The sequence below is a fragment of the Salmo salar genome, chromosome 05, assembly GCF_965601325.2.
Source record: "Salmo salar chromosome 05, fSalSal1, whole genome shotgun sequence".
In the NCBI taxonomy this organism is placed as follows: Eukaryota; Metazoa; Chordata; class Actinopteri; order Salmoniformes; family Salmonidae; genus Salmo; species Salmo salar.
Window position 1 is genome coordinate 72,935,887 of NC_138295.1, and position 12,821 is coordinate 72,948,707.

General features: G+C 47.3%; 1 protein-coding gene across 4 annotated transcripts in view; it reads left to right on the forward strand.

Moving 5' to 3' along the window:
• Positions 1 to 8,233: 8,233 nt before the first annotated feature.
• LOC106605718 (ATP-dependent chromatin remodeler CHD4) overlaps positions 8,234 to 12,821 on the forward strand; it is a 53,110-nt gene continuing 48,522 nt past the window's right edge. For 3 of the 4 annotated variants that reach the window (XM_045718741.2, XM_045718743.2, XM_045718744.2), the window contains exons 1-10: positions 8,265 to 8,531; positions 8,864 to 9,054; positions 9,583 to 9,704; positions 9,935 to 10,228; positions 10,396 to 10,514; positions 10,898 to 10,997; positions 11,188 to 11,392; positions 11,499 to 11,620; positions 11,739 to 11,865; positions 12,513 to 12,682. In XM_045718741.2, the coding sequence (XP_045574697.1) occupies positions 9,000 to 9,054; positions 9,583 to 9,704; positions 9,935 to 10,228; positions 10,396 to 10,514; positions 10,898 to 10,997; positions 11,188 to 11,392; positions 11,499 to 11,620; positions 11,739 to 11,865; positions 12,513 to 12,682 (1,314 nt within the window). In that variant the 5' untranslated portion in view covers positions 8,265 to 8,531; positions 8,864 to 8,999. The other variant, XM_045718742.2, reaches the window with a different exon arrangement.

The following is a 12,821-nucleotide window of genomic DNA, read 5'->3' on the forward strand; positions in this document are numbered from 1 at the left end:
CCAAGAAAGCTAAGGTAACTGAGCTAAATGACTACTGCCCCGTAGCACTCACTTCCGTCATCATGACGTGCTTTGAGAGACTAGTCAAGGACCATATCACCTCCACCCTACCTGACACACTAGACCCACACCAATTTGCTTACCGCCCCAATAGGTCCACAGACGACGCAATCGCAATCACACTGCACACTGCCCTAACCCATCTGGACAAGAGGAATACCTACGTAAGAATGCTGTTCATCGACTACAGCTCAGCATTTAACACCATAGTACCCTCCAAACTTGACCCTGGGTCTCGACCCCGCCCTGTGCAACTGGGTCCTGGACTTCCTGACGGGCCGCCCCCAGGTGGTGAGGGTAGGTAACAACAACACCGCTGATCCTCAACACTGGGGCCCCACGTTCTCAGCCCTCTCCTGTACTCCCTGTTCACCCACGACTGCGTGGCCATGCACGCCTCCAACTCCATCATCAAGTTTGCAAATGACACTACAGTGGTAGGCTTGATTACAAACAACGACGAGACGGCCTACAGGGAGGAGGTGAGGGCCCTCGGAGTGTGGTGTCAGGAAAATAACCTCACACTCAACGTCAACAAAACAAAGGAGATGATCGTGGACTTCAGGAAACAGCAGAGGGAGCACCCCCCTATCCACATCAACGGGACAGTAGTGAAGAGGGTAGAAAGCTTTAAGTCCCTCGGCGTACACATCACGGACAAACTGAAATGGTCCAACCACACAGACAGCGTGGTGAAGAAGGCGCAGCAGCGCCTCTTCAACCTCAGCAGGCTGAAGAAATTTGGCTTGTCACCAAAAACACTTACAAACTTTTACAGATGTACAATCAAGAGCATCCTGTTGGGCTGTATCACTGCCTGGTACGGCAACTGCTCCGCCCATAACCGTAAGGCTCTCCAGAGGGTAGTGAGGTCTGCACAACGCATCACCGGGGGCAAACTACCTGCCCTCCAGGACACCTACACCACCCAATGTCAGAGGAAGGCCAAAAAGATAATCAAGGACAACAACCACCCGAGCCACTGCCTGTTCACCCCGCTATCATCCAGAAGGCGAGGTCAGTACAGGTGCATCAAAGCAGGGACCGAGAGACTGAAAAACAGCTTCTATCTCAAGGCCATCAGACTGTTAAACAGCCATCACTAACATTGAGTGGCTGCTGCCAACATACTGACTCAACTCCAGCCACTTTAATAATGGAACAATGTATGTAATAAATGTATCACTAGCCACTTTAAACAATGCCACTTCATATAATGTTTACATACCCTACATTACTCATCTCATATGTCTATACTGTACTCTATACCATCCACTGCATCTTGCCTATGCCGTTCTATACCATCACTCATTCATATATTTTTGTATGTACATATTCTTATTCATTCCTTTACACTTGTGTGTATAAGGTAATTGTTGTGAAATTGTTAGGTTAGATTACTCGTTGAATATTACTGCATTGTCGGAACTAGAAGCACAAGCATTTCGCTACACTCGCATTAACATCTGCTAACCATGTTTATGTGACAAATAACATTTGATTTGATTTGATTTGAGAGGGCTCGACAAAACCTATTTCCCCTCAGGAGACTAAAAAGATTTTACAGCTGCACCATTGAGAGCATCCTGACTGGTTGCATCACTGCCTGGTATGGCAACTGCTCAGCCTCCGACTGCAAGGCACTACAGAGGGTAATGCGTACCACCCAGTACATCACCGGGGCCAAGGTTCCTGCCATCCAGGACATCTATTCCAGGCGGTGTCAGAGGAAGGCCCTAAAAATTGTCAACGACTCCAGCCACTGTAGTCATTGACTGTTCTCTCGGCTACTGCGTTGCAAGCTGTACCAGAGCGCCATGTCTAGGTCCAAGAGGCTTCTAAACAGCTTCTACCCCCAAGCCATAAGACTCCTAAACAGCTAATCAAATGGCTACCCAGACTATTTGCATTGCCCCCCCCCCCCCCACACACACTTTGCTGCTACTCTCTGTTATAATCTATGCATAGCCACTTTAATAGCTCTACCTACATGTACATAATTACCTAAATTACCTCGACACTGGTGCCCCCGCACATTGACACATTGACTCTGTACCGGTACCCCCTGTATATAGCCTCCACATTGACTCTGTACCGGTACCCCCTGTATATAGCCCCGCTATTGTTATTTACTGCTGCTCTTTAATTATTTGTTATTCTTATCTCTTACTTTTTGGGGGTTATTTTCTTAAAACTTCATTGGTTAAGGGCTTGTAAGTAAGCATTTCACTGTAAGGTTATAGAGTGACACCTGTTGTATTCGGCGCATGTGACTAATAACATTTGATTTGATTTGAAATAGAGATGACTATACCCACCCTCGTCCAGGAATTGCAACACTAAGCTTTTTTGTGTATATATGTACGTGAGAAAGTGTCTTACCTAATGTTTAATCTTCCCAAACTTTGTTGCTCTTTTTACGAGTTCCCCCCCTCCCCTCCTCTATCTCCCCCGTACTTGCCCTCTTTCGCTCTTTCTCTGCCTCTCTATATTGTCTTCGAAGAAGGGGTGACATTTAGACAAGGGGAAGAAAACACACTGGCGACAAATATTGGAACTGAGGCAAATAAATCACGAAAGTGGAGGGGAGGGAGGGAGGGATGGAGTGAGGGATGAAGAGAGAAACTACTGGGTTGTTAAACTGAGGTTAAGGGGTAAAGGGAAAGGGAGCAGAAAGGAACATTCAGGGATGTAGAGTAGAAGGAAAGTCTGATATTAGAGTTCAGGGAGAGGGGTTGGTTCTCCCTTATGGTCCTGTACAGCACTCTGTGTGTGTGTGTGTGTGTGTGTGTGTGTGTGCGTGCGTGCGTGCGTGCGTGCGTACTTAGGGATACCCCTGCTGCTGGGGTGTATTCTGGCCCAGCGCTGGAACATCTGAGTGAACTAATTTACTACTTGTGTTAGATCCAGTAGTTGATTTAGGTGTTTTAGTGCTAAGTAGTAACAAAAATCTGCACACTTTGGCTGTCCAGGGATGGAATTGGTAGCCTATGCCCATCACTTATACGCCGATCTAATTAATGTAATAGTGCTGAACAATGCTTGGTTAACTCGTTGAAAGAGGTGTATCAGGCCCTTGTAGCCCTTCTGACCCCTGCCCTACGACCTATAATGATATCACTATCTGATGGCATGGCATACCATAGTCTACCTGAACCCAGTGACACGAGGCCCTCTCCGAACAACAAATAAATAACCTAGTTCTGGGTTGGCTCCACTGCCCCCCTCCCACCTCCCCATACCTCTCTCTCTCTCTCTCTCCGTTTGAACAGTCCCTCTCTCTGTTTCCCTCCTCCCTCTTTTTTTAACTCTACTCCATGTCGTATTCCTCCTTTGTGTCCGTCCATTTCTCTCAGTGACGTATCCCCCAGCAATGCCATGGCGATGGGCTCGCCACTGTTACGTCCGGCGCCTCCGTTGTGCTCATCCCTCCGTCCCTTCACCCCTCTCTCGTAAATAACATCCCCTCTTTTTCATCTGTCTTTCCTCCTGTTGGAGCCCTTTTTATCATCATAGATGGCCTCACTTACGCTCGGATTGTCTATAGTCACGTTGCAGGTGTGAACTAGCTACCCCAACACCTGTGCCTATTGAGTAGTTTGTGTAACTTAGAGGTTTCCTAACTTCCAGGTGGGTGGTGCAGTTAGAGGTGTTATGCACGGCGCACCTCAAAGGGGCAACTGTGGCCAAATTCAATATCTTTGAATTAATTCTGTGTATAAAAAACTATATCTTGGATACTTTCATCCTACAAAGAAATACAACTGATGTGGCATGAGTACACATTGGTGGTGGATATTGGCTTGAGTTCCAGTGCTTTGAGCATTGAAAACATGCTATATAAATTCAGCCCTATAGCATTATGATGATGTAGCTAGTCTAACAGGTAGGGCTGCACTGCCACTCCATCCAGATATCTCTACTGTACTGCTATCTCATAGTGTGCTGATTATTACTGGATGGCCAGCTGACCTCATTCTCCCATGGTCGCCCTTGGTAACCATGAATTCTATCGCAAAGCCTTCTCTTAGGTTATTATGGGATGGAAATGTGATCCCTCCTTTTTTCGACCCTCTCTGGTGGTAACTCTTTCTCCTTGTCTCTCTCTCTCTCTCTGGTGGTCTCTCTCTCTCTCTCCCAGGGGAAATGCTAGCTGTTTTCTCAGCCTGAGTATGAACAAAGCAGTCATATCTGACTTAGACGCTACCATATACTGTAAAGGCACACCCACCGGAGAAAGAGGTTTCTTCTGAAGCTACCCATTTCCATTGTAAGGACGGGCTGAATAGTAAATTAGTACTGCTGAATGTACTACCATATGAAAGTGTGCTTGTAGTCATAGCGTGTTTCTGTGTATGGGCGGTGGTGAAGGGAGCTGTGAATATTATGGGATGGATGTGTTAGAGGGGTGGGGGGGTGAGCAGCAGATGTGTGGAGGTGGGGGCAGTGTGTGAGGCTCTGAATATTATGGGATAGATGCGTTGTTAGGCGGTGGGTGTGTGGGTGGGGTGGGGTGGCGGTGGCTGTGAGAGGAAGGGAGGGGATTGTGAGTATTATGGGATAGAGAGGTTGACAGGCAGGGGCCTGAGAGGGGGAAGCTAGGGGAGAGTGTGTGGGTTGTGCGGGTATGGGGGGATAAGAGTGGAATGTGTGTGAGTGTGCGTGTAGGGTGCTATGAATACTATGGGATTCAGGTGTTATGAAATGGAAGGTGGGTTGTATGGTTTTGGGGGGGGGGGGGGGGGGGGGTAACAGAGCATCCAATCGCAGACATTGGGGCTTGGGGTCATGGCGAGGGAAATGTTATGAGGTGTGCAGTCAGAAAGGCAGAGAGAGTAATGGCTCACTACACCTGGGCTGGACACACTGGCAGACAGGTGTAGAGAGACATTGGGTTCCCTCCAGGGTTGGTGTGGCAACTCCATTTGAACAATAACAGTCATACCTGGAAGACATACACTTTACAGCTCAACAATAAAAACAATCTGAATTTCAATTGACCATTACCCCAGTAGAAACATAAGCTAATTAATCCCCACCCAGGCAGAGATTATTCTGGTGTAGGGCCTCTTGCATCCAGGGCACAGTAAGTGCACTTGACCTGTAGAGGGAGTAGGATCCCTATTAAGTACAGCACCAGAAGACATATCTACTGGACAGGTGTTTGTTCTATGTTTTTAAGGATCTGTCTGTCTGTCTGCCTGTCTGTTTGCTTGTCTGACTGTCTGTCTCTCTGAATGCTTACCTGTCCCTTTTTGTCTGGATGCCTATGTGTGTGTGCCGTGGGTGTGTCTAACCTTTCCCCCCGTCTAGCAGTGTATTCCTTCATTATCCCAGCTGTCATCACTTGTCTGTCTACCTGTCTGACAGACCGCCTCCTTTGCCCCCAATCCCTCCCCAACCTTCATCTCCAGGGTTTGGCTCAGAGGGCTACTATACATGGGTGCATCTCAATAGTTTAAAAAGGTCTCCTCTCCTAATCTCTGTACTGACCTGAAAACACAGGATAGGTGAAAGCAATGTACTGTAGGTGCATACTAAGGAGTTTCTCTCACCTGTCCATTTCTTGCACATCAATGCAGATCAAGGAAAGAAGACAAAGACAAGAAGGCACACTGGACTATTTACATGTTCCCTTTTATGGTCAGCAGGCTCCTGTTACAGAGACATAGTATTATGGGATGTTGTGCAGCTGTGATTCAGAAGGGGTGGGGAATATGGAGGGGGAAGGACAGAGGAAGGTTTACCCCCCACTATCCAAATTGTGATTGGTTGATACAGGGTCCCCCCCACCCCTCCTCAATCTCCATAGTGACAGAGCACAGGAGAGAAAGAAGGTGAGAGTGAGTTTATTCTGTTGGTTTGGCTCAGTAGCTTTTAGGAACTGATTTACTAAGCATTTTCACCTGTTATTATCAGGGGAATAAAACATGAAAGGTAGAACAAAAAGATACAAGTGTAAATAGCAACAATTGTATTTTCTTTGTCTACTTATTCCCTCTGAAAAAAAGCAGGATATAAACTTTACAGTGGTGCAAAAGCCTGGTTGATATGCTGATAATGTACTACTGACAAATCAATATCAGTGATACAGTAACAAAGTCACAAAATGACCCTTGTTTGGTTTCAGGAACCCTGGGCCAGGAAGAATTTACTTGCAGAGACCTGACGGAGATGGTGAGAGAGGGAGGTATGAAATTCACACACACACACACACTACAACATGATATCATTCTATTGTCTGTCATCTAGAAAATGACACCCCATAAGGACAGAGTCCAACCCATTCAGAGTGATGCATGACAGTCCACAGTCCATCCATGTAAACACAATGCATCCATCACACATATCCCAGATGACTTGATTCTTATCACTGATTCAGTCCTAACATATTAGGGCATAAATCAATCAATCAATCAAATCTAATTGATAAAGCCCTTTTTTTTGTTTACATTTGCAGTTGTCACAAGGTGTTTTAAATGTTTCTGTCTACAGGGCTCCTGAGTGGCGCAGTGGTCTAAGGCACTGCATCTCAGTGCTAGAGGCATCACTACAGACCCTGGTTCAGTAGTCTAGGGAACTGCATCTCAGTGCTAGAGGCATCACAGCAGACCCTGGTTCAGTGGACTAGGGCACTGCATCTCAGTGCTAGAGGCATCACAGCAGACCCTGGTTCAGTGGACTAGGGCACTGCATCTCAGTGCTAGAGGCATCACAGCAGACCCTGGTTCAGTGGACTAGGGCACTGCATCTCAGTGCTAGAGGCATCACAGCAGACCCTGGTTCAGTGGACTAGGGCACTGCATCTCAGTGCTAGAGGCGTCACTACAGAACCTGGTTAGATTCCAGGCTGTATTACAACCGGTTGTGATTGGGAGTCCCATAGGGCTGCACACAATTGGCCCAGCGTCGTCCGGGTTAGCGTTTGGCTGGGGTAGGCCGTCATTGTAAATAAGAATTTGTTCTTAACTGACTTGCCTAGTTAAATAAAGGTTAAATAAAATACAAACAAAAAAACATACTGATGCGGTCAGGTAGTGTGTTTGCAAACACGGCATCAAAACATTAACATCCCTGGTCAATGCAATCTATTGACCATCTGTTGACCAATTCAAGACTGAATGCATCTGTGTATACTTTAGATCTGTGGTTTCCAACCTGTTTCAGCTACTGTACCACCAGCTGAATTTTGCTCTGCCCGGAGTACCCCTGAAGTACCCCCTCATGTGCATTTTTCCAGTAGGCCTATGGTCTGATGAGTCTTCTGAGTGAAGACATGGTCGTTGTCTTTTATGCCCGAGTCCCCCAGCAGCTGAGTCGAGCTCTTGGGCTGATGAGCACCCCCTGTGGATAGGTCAGGTACCCTCAGGAGTCCTAGTACCCCTGGTTGGGAACCACTGCTTTAGATGCTCTTCTGTATGGTTGAATTCTCTGTGGGGGTCAATGCAATGTTGACCCTGTTTCACATTCTAGTTTCCTCTACCCTGTCCACAGCACTGCATACTCTGAGGGCTATGGGGACAATAGACCCCAACTGTACTGTGCCATCCCATAAATTGTTCTGTTGAGTCCAGAGACAGGTGTCTAACATGTGACACAGCAGTCCATCATTGACACAAGCAGTACATGTTTCTGGTATCCCTGTGGGTCCTGAACAATCACATGTGTGTGGCAAACCTGTTGTGTTGTGTTGATGTGTGTATTTAAGACTAAGCCATGTGTACCATGCACTTCAGTACAGTTGGCCTAGAGTTATTCCCATGCAAGTGTTATAAAGCAGTCTTATACTGTGAGTGCAGTCTGTAAGTAAGTACGCACAGTGGTAGCCTAGCCTACGTGTGGGCTTCCATAGGTCTTCTGGGTGCAGTGGTAGACATGCCAGGAGGACAGTCTGTGAATATTATGGTCTGTCACCAGTGGCCTAGAGTTTCCCTGGAGACCATGTGACTGGTATTTTTTCTCCTGTCTTTTTAGGAGTTGTGTTTATTATGGGATGTTGGTGGCTGGAGTATTATGGTCTGTCAGAGAGCGGGCGGGAGGAGTGTCTCCATGACAACGGGGTTGCTAAGGGGCTGGGACTGAAGGGGAAGGGTGTGTGTGCAGTAGAAGTGTATGTGTGTGTGTGTGTGTGTGTGTGTGTGTAGAGGGGGGAGGTGCGTGCAGGCTGAGTATTATGGTCTGTCCGTTGCGAGGTAACTATGCAGAGTTGTGTGAGTGTTACAGAACGCCGAGGGAGGGGGGATTATTCTGGGATGTCTGCCCCCTTTGTGTTTGTGAGGATGTTAGCTAAGCTCTGCTAGCCACTGAGGCTGGGGGAGAGAAGGGGGACGGAGAGTGTGCAACGTGTTTTGCAGGGTCATTAACGAAATATTTTACTGGATATTGTTGCTCATTAATTTATATTAAAGACTAATACCATTGCTGAGAGACAATTATTACACGAAGGAAAGCCATATCTAACAGGGACTACAGTAAGTTTCTCACAAGTCTTAGGGGTTTCACTTGAACCCTGACTGTAACTGTAAGTTTGCCTAAATTGAGTTTGTATCGCGAGTGGGGCAGTATTCCAGAGTACTATAATGTACCTTTCTACTCAATAGACGATGATTGACGGGTGTCCATTGCTACAGCTTCCTGTGCGGTGTGGACAGAGGCATGCCAGTTGAAAACAAATGTTTTTCGATGTAATAAGATAGTTAACATGTCACACCGTGACCTGTCAATGTAATAAATACTTCTTATTATTCGAGAAATACCAATAGGATTGCTAATTCAAGCACATGTTTTTTTTTTCTTTTTACAGCGACCTCCCCTCCCCAGGACACCCCCGTTCCATTCTCCACCACCCACACGTCATTTGCCCTCCTCCCTCACAAGATCGGGTAGGGTTCGGTGGAGGGATTAGCTCTTTTTTAATTTAAATTAATTACTATTGAAATATGTCGGGAAGCGAGGACGAGAGGGAAGACTTGGAACCTACCGGACTTGCACATGGTAAGACAGCGTCAGCGATCTATTTTTTTCAGAACAAGCTTGCAGGTTGGTAACGTTAGTTAACGTTACGTTAGCTAGTTAGCTGATTTGCTAGCTACTCTAGTCTGGTGCTAGTAGTGACAATTTACATTAGGCAGCCCAGTTCGCTAGCTAGCCGAATGTTTTGCTTCTACACTATCTGGCAAACTTGATAGCACGCTAGCTAGCTACCAATAGAGAGTGCGTAAATATTTGCACTGTCGATGCATGCGTGTTGTTGTTAGAAGTTGCGTCCACGACCATTTGCTGGCAGTCACACCAGTCATGTCTCTGGTACTGAACTGGCAGCTGGCGTGCAGTGCGTTCTTTATATCAAAATGTATCCAAAACACTGTCAATAAAGCTTGTCTGGAGTTGACATTTTTAGAATTTTATACAAATCCCTCGGTAATCTATGAATATTTTTTTTTCTTAATATAATTATCTCGTAATTATCTCAATCAATTATGCATTATATTCAATCAATTCCTGTACCCTTTCCATCGGCAGATGAGGAGGAACCAGAAGAGGCTGTGTCTGACGTCGAGGTCCCCACCAAGTCAAAGAAGAAGAAGAAAGCCAAGAAGAGCCGTGAGAGCAGGATCAGCAAGAGACCAAGACCTGTCAGAGAGGTAGGATGGGCATGATCCTTCCTTACATGAAGTATCCTAGTCACTGATATCAGGGATTGTTCCAAGGAAGTTGGGAGGGAAGAATGCATTTTGAAGTATAATAATAACAATACGAATAGCCCCTAGCCTTTGACCCTTTTGACCTGTCCTTAGTATACTTTTTTAGCATTTGTGAGATGTTTTTCTTCTTCATATTTGCATCTATGTTGACTTATTTTGTTTCCTCTCAGGAGGTGCCAGTCAGCTCACCAGAACCCTTCTTAGCAGTAGAGCAAGTAGCAAGGGAGGAGGAAGAGGGAGGAGGAGGAGGTAGGGCCAGGTCAGAAAGCGAGGGAAGTGATTACGCCCCGAGGGGGAAGAAGAAGAAGCGCTCCAGCTCCTCCAAAGACAAGAAGAAGGGAGGAGGGACGAGTGGAGAGAAGGAGAAAGGAGGAGGAGGCTCATCCAGCTCCAAGAGTAAACGCAAAGAACCAGAACTAGAGAAAGATGAGGATGATGAGGATGATGATGATGAAGATAGCCAGGTGAGGATGAAGGCTACGAGGATGTGGGTGGTGCGGGTGGGGTGAACGAGGGAGTCGTTGGAGTTGTTCTCTGTTTGGATTTGAAGCAGCCCCGGCAATGCACTTAATGACCCTGTTGGCTCAGTGACCCTGAATGTAATGATATCCTAACTCCGCCCCCTCTCTAGGAGCCCAAGAGCTCCACTCAGCTGCTGGAGGACTGGGGCATGAAAGACATCGACCATGTCTTCACTCAGAAGGACTACACCACCATCACCAACTACAAGGCCTTCAGCCAGTTTGTCAGGTTAACACACCTCTCTTACGTCTCATGCTTTCTACTTGCTTTTTGCTATTCTCCTTCTGTTTCCACTGTAGCAGGTTTCAGTACCACTTCACCTGGATAACGCAGCTTTTGTGGATCGGGGGAGAAAGTTACTTCATACCTGTGTGTGACTGAGCTAGCTACGACCAGTCTGAAACTGCCCCTACTTCTACCCCGAACTTAAACTAACATAGCAGGCGTAAAAAGATGCTTGAACGAAGTCCCCAAATCTGTTTTTCAGAGCAAATGGAAGTTATGTTGAAAATACTGTTCACCTGAAAACCGCAAACATCCACTTTCTGCCGGCCCCCCTGTAGAGTGCCCCAAACTTAACCTCTGCCTCTCCTTTGGCCTTACTTCCCCAGACCCCTCATCGCAGCCAAGAACCCTAAGATCGCTGTGTCCAGGATGATGACTCTGATGATGGCCAAGTGGAGGGAGTTCAGCACCAACAACCCTCTGAAGGTAACACAACCCAATACAAGGCATTGCTATTACATAACATTACATTACATTGCTATAACATGACATTACATTGTTATTACATGACATTACATTGCTATTACAATACATTACAAATGTATTTTGACTATGATTGCATGTTCTTTATAGCAACGGTCCTGATTTCCATCCTGCGTTGTCTAACCCTCTGTAGGGCTGTGCCAGCGCCAACGCAGCCCTGGCAGCTGCCAACGTGGCTGCGGCCGTGGAAAGCATGGTGGTGGCAGGGACAGAGGCAGGAGGGGATACAGGGGCGGGGGGTAGTGCCGCTAAAGACTCCCCTCCAGCTGCACCCGCTTCCGTACCTGTAGCTGTACCCGCACCCCCACTCCGCAAGGCCAAGACCAAAGAGGGCAAAGGTGAGGAACAAGTTAAAGGAATGCTGATGGAGGGAGCATGTATAATATTATTGTTGGGGATTCATTGTAGAATAAGGGAATAATTGAACTCCATCTCCCTCTGCAGGCCCCAATGCTCGCAGGAGGTCCAAGCCCAACCCTAAGCCCGCCCCCAAGCCCAAAGCCAAGAAGGTGGCTCCGCTCAAGATCAAACTGGGAGGCTTCAACAGCAAGAGGAAGAGATCCTCGGTAAGAACATTAACTTGTCTGAGAATCAGCTGATATGCAGTAACCCTTGCCATACTTCTGTCCCACAATTCTATCATTGTATCTTTATCTCTGTTTCTCTCTCTCCCTGTGTTGTCAGAGTGAGGAGGATGAGCTCGACGTGGAGAGTGACTTTGACGACGGGACCTTTGAAGTGTCGGACGGCTCCAACAGCCACAGCAGCCGCTCCAAGAAGAAGGCCAAGACCGCCAAGAAGAAGAAGAAAGGTTGGCATGGGAACGCAACTGTCATCTCTTGACCTCTCATTCTATGTAATGGAGGTGTCTACATGCTATAGCTTGGGCTATAGCATGTAGACTAGTGGTCAGTCACATACCTTAGATCAGGAGAGCTATTGGGGGTGCAGGCTTTTGTTCCAGTCCAGCACTAACACACTTGATTCAACTAATTGTGTTGTTGATGATCATGTGATTAGAGGAATCAGATGTAGTTGCTCTGGGCTGAAACCAAGGACCTGGCTGTCAGCCAATCCTCTGATAATATTAGATGTTTTTAACAGGACCATCATCATGTACCATCCCCCTCCCTCCTAACTCCTCCCTCCTACCCCCCCCCCCCCCCCCCCGACTAACTCCTCTTCCCTCCTAACCCCCCAACTCCTCCTCTTCCCTCCTAACCTCTTCCCTCCTAACCCCCCCCAACTCCTCTTCCCTCCTACCCCCCTCCTAACTCCTCCTCCCTCCTAACCCCCCCTCCTAACTTCTCCTCTTCCCTCCTAACCCCCCCTCCTAACTCCTCCTCTTCCCTCCTAACCCCCCCTCCTAACTCCTCCTCTTCCCTACTAACTCTCCCTCATAACTCCTCCTCTTCCCTCCTAACTCCTCCCTCCTAACTCCTCCTCTTCCCATCCCAGTTGAGGAGGATGGTGACGGCTATGAGACAGACCACCAGGACTACTGTGAGGTGTGCCAGCAGGGAGGGGAGATCATCCTGTGTGACACCTGTCCCAGGGCCTACCACATGGTCTGTCTGGACCCCGACATGGAGAAGGCCCCCGAGGGCAAGTGGAGCTGCCCTCACTGTGTAAGTACACAATGTACCCAGTCTGAAGCCGGCCCATAGTCCAACCCATGGCTAGGTAGAGTTTACACCATATTGCTTGTATACACTGTATGTATTTTCTCTTTAATGACTAAAGATTGGTGTGATATCCTATTTTTGA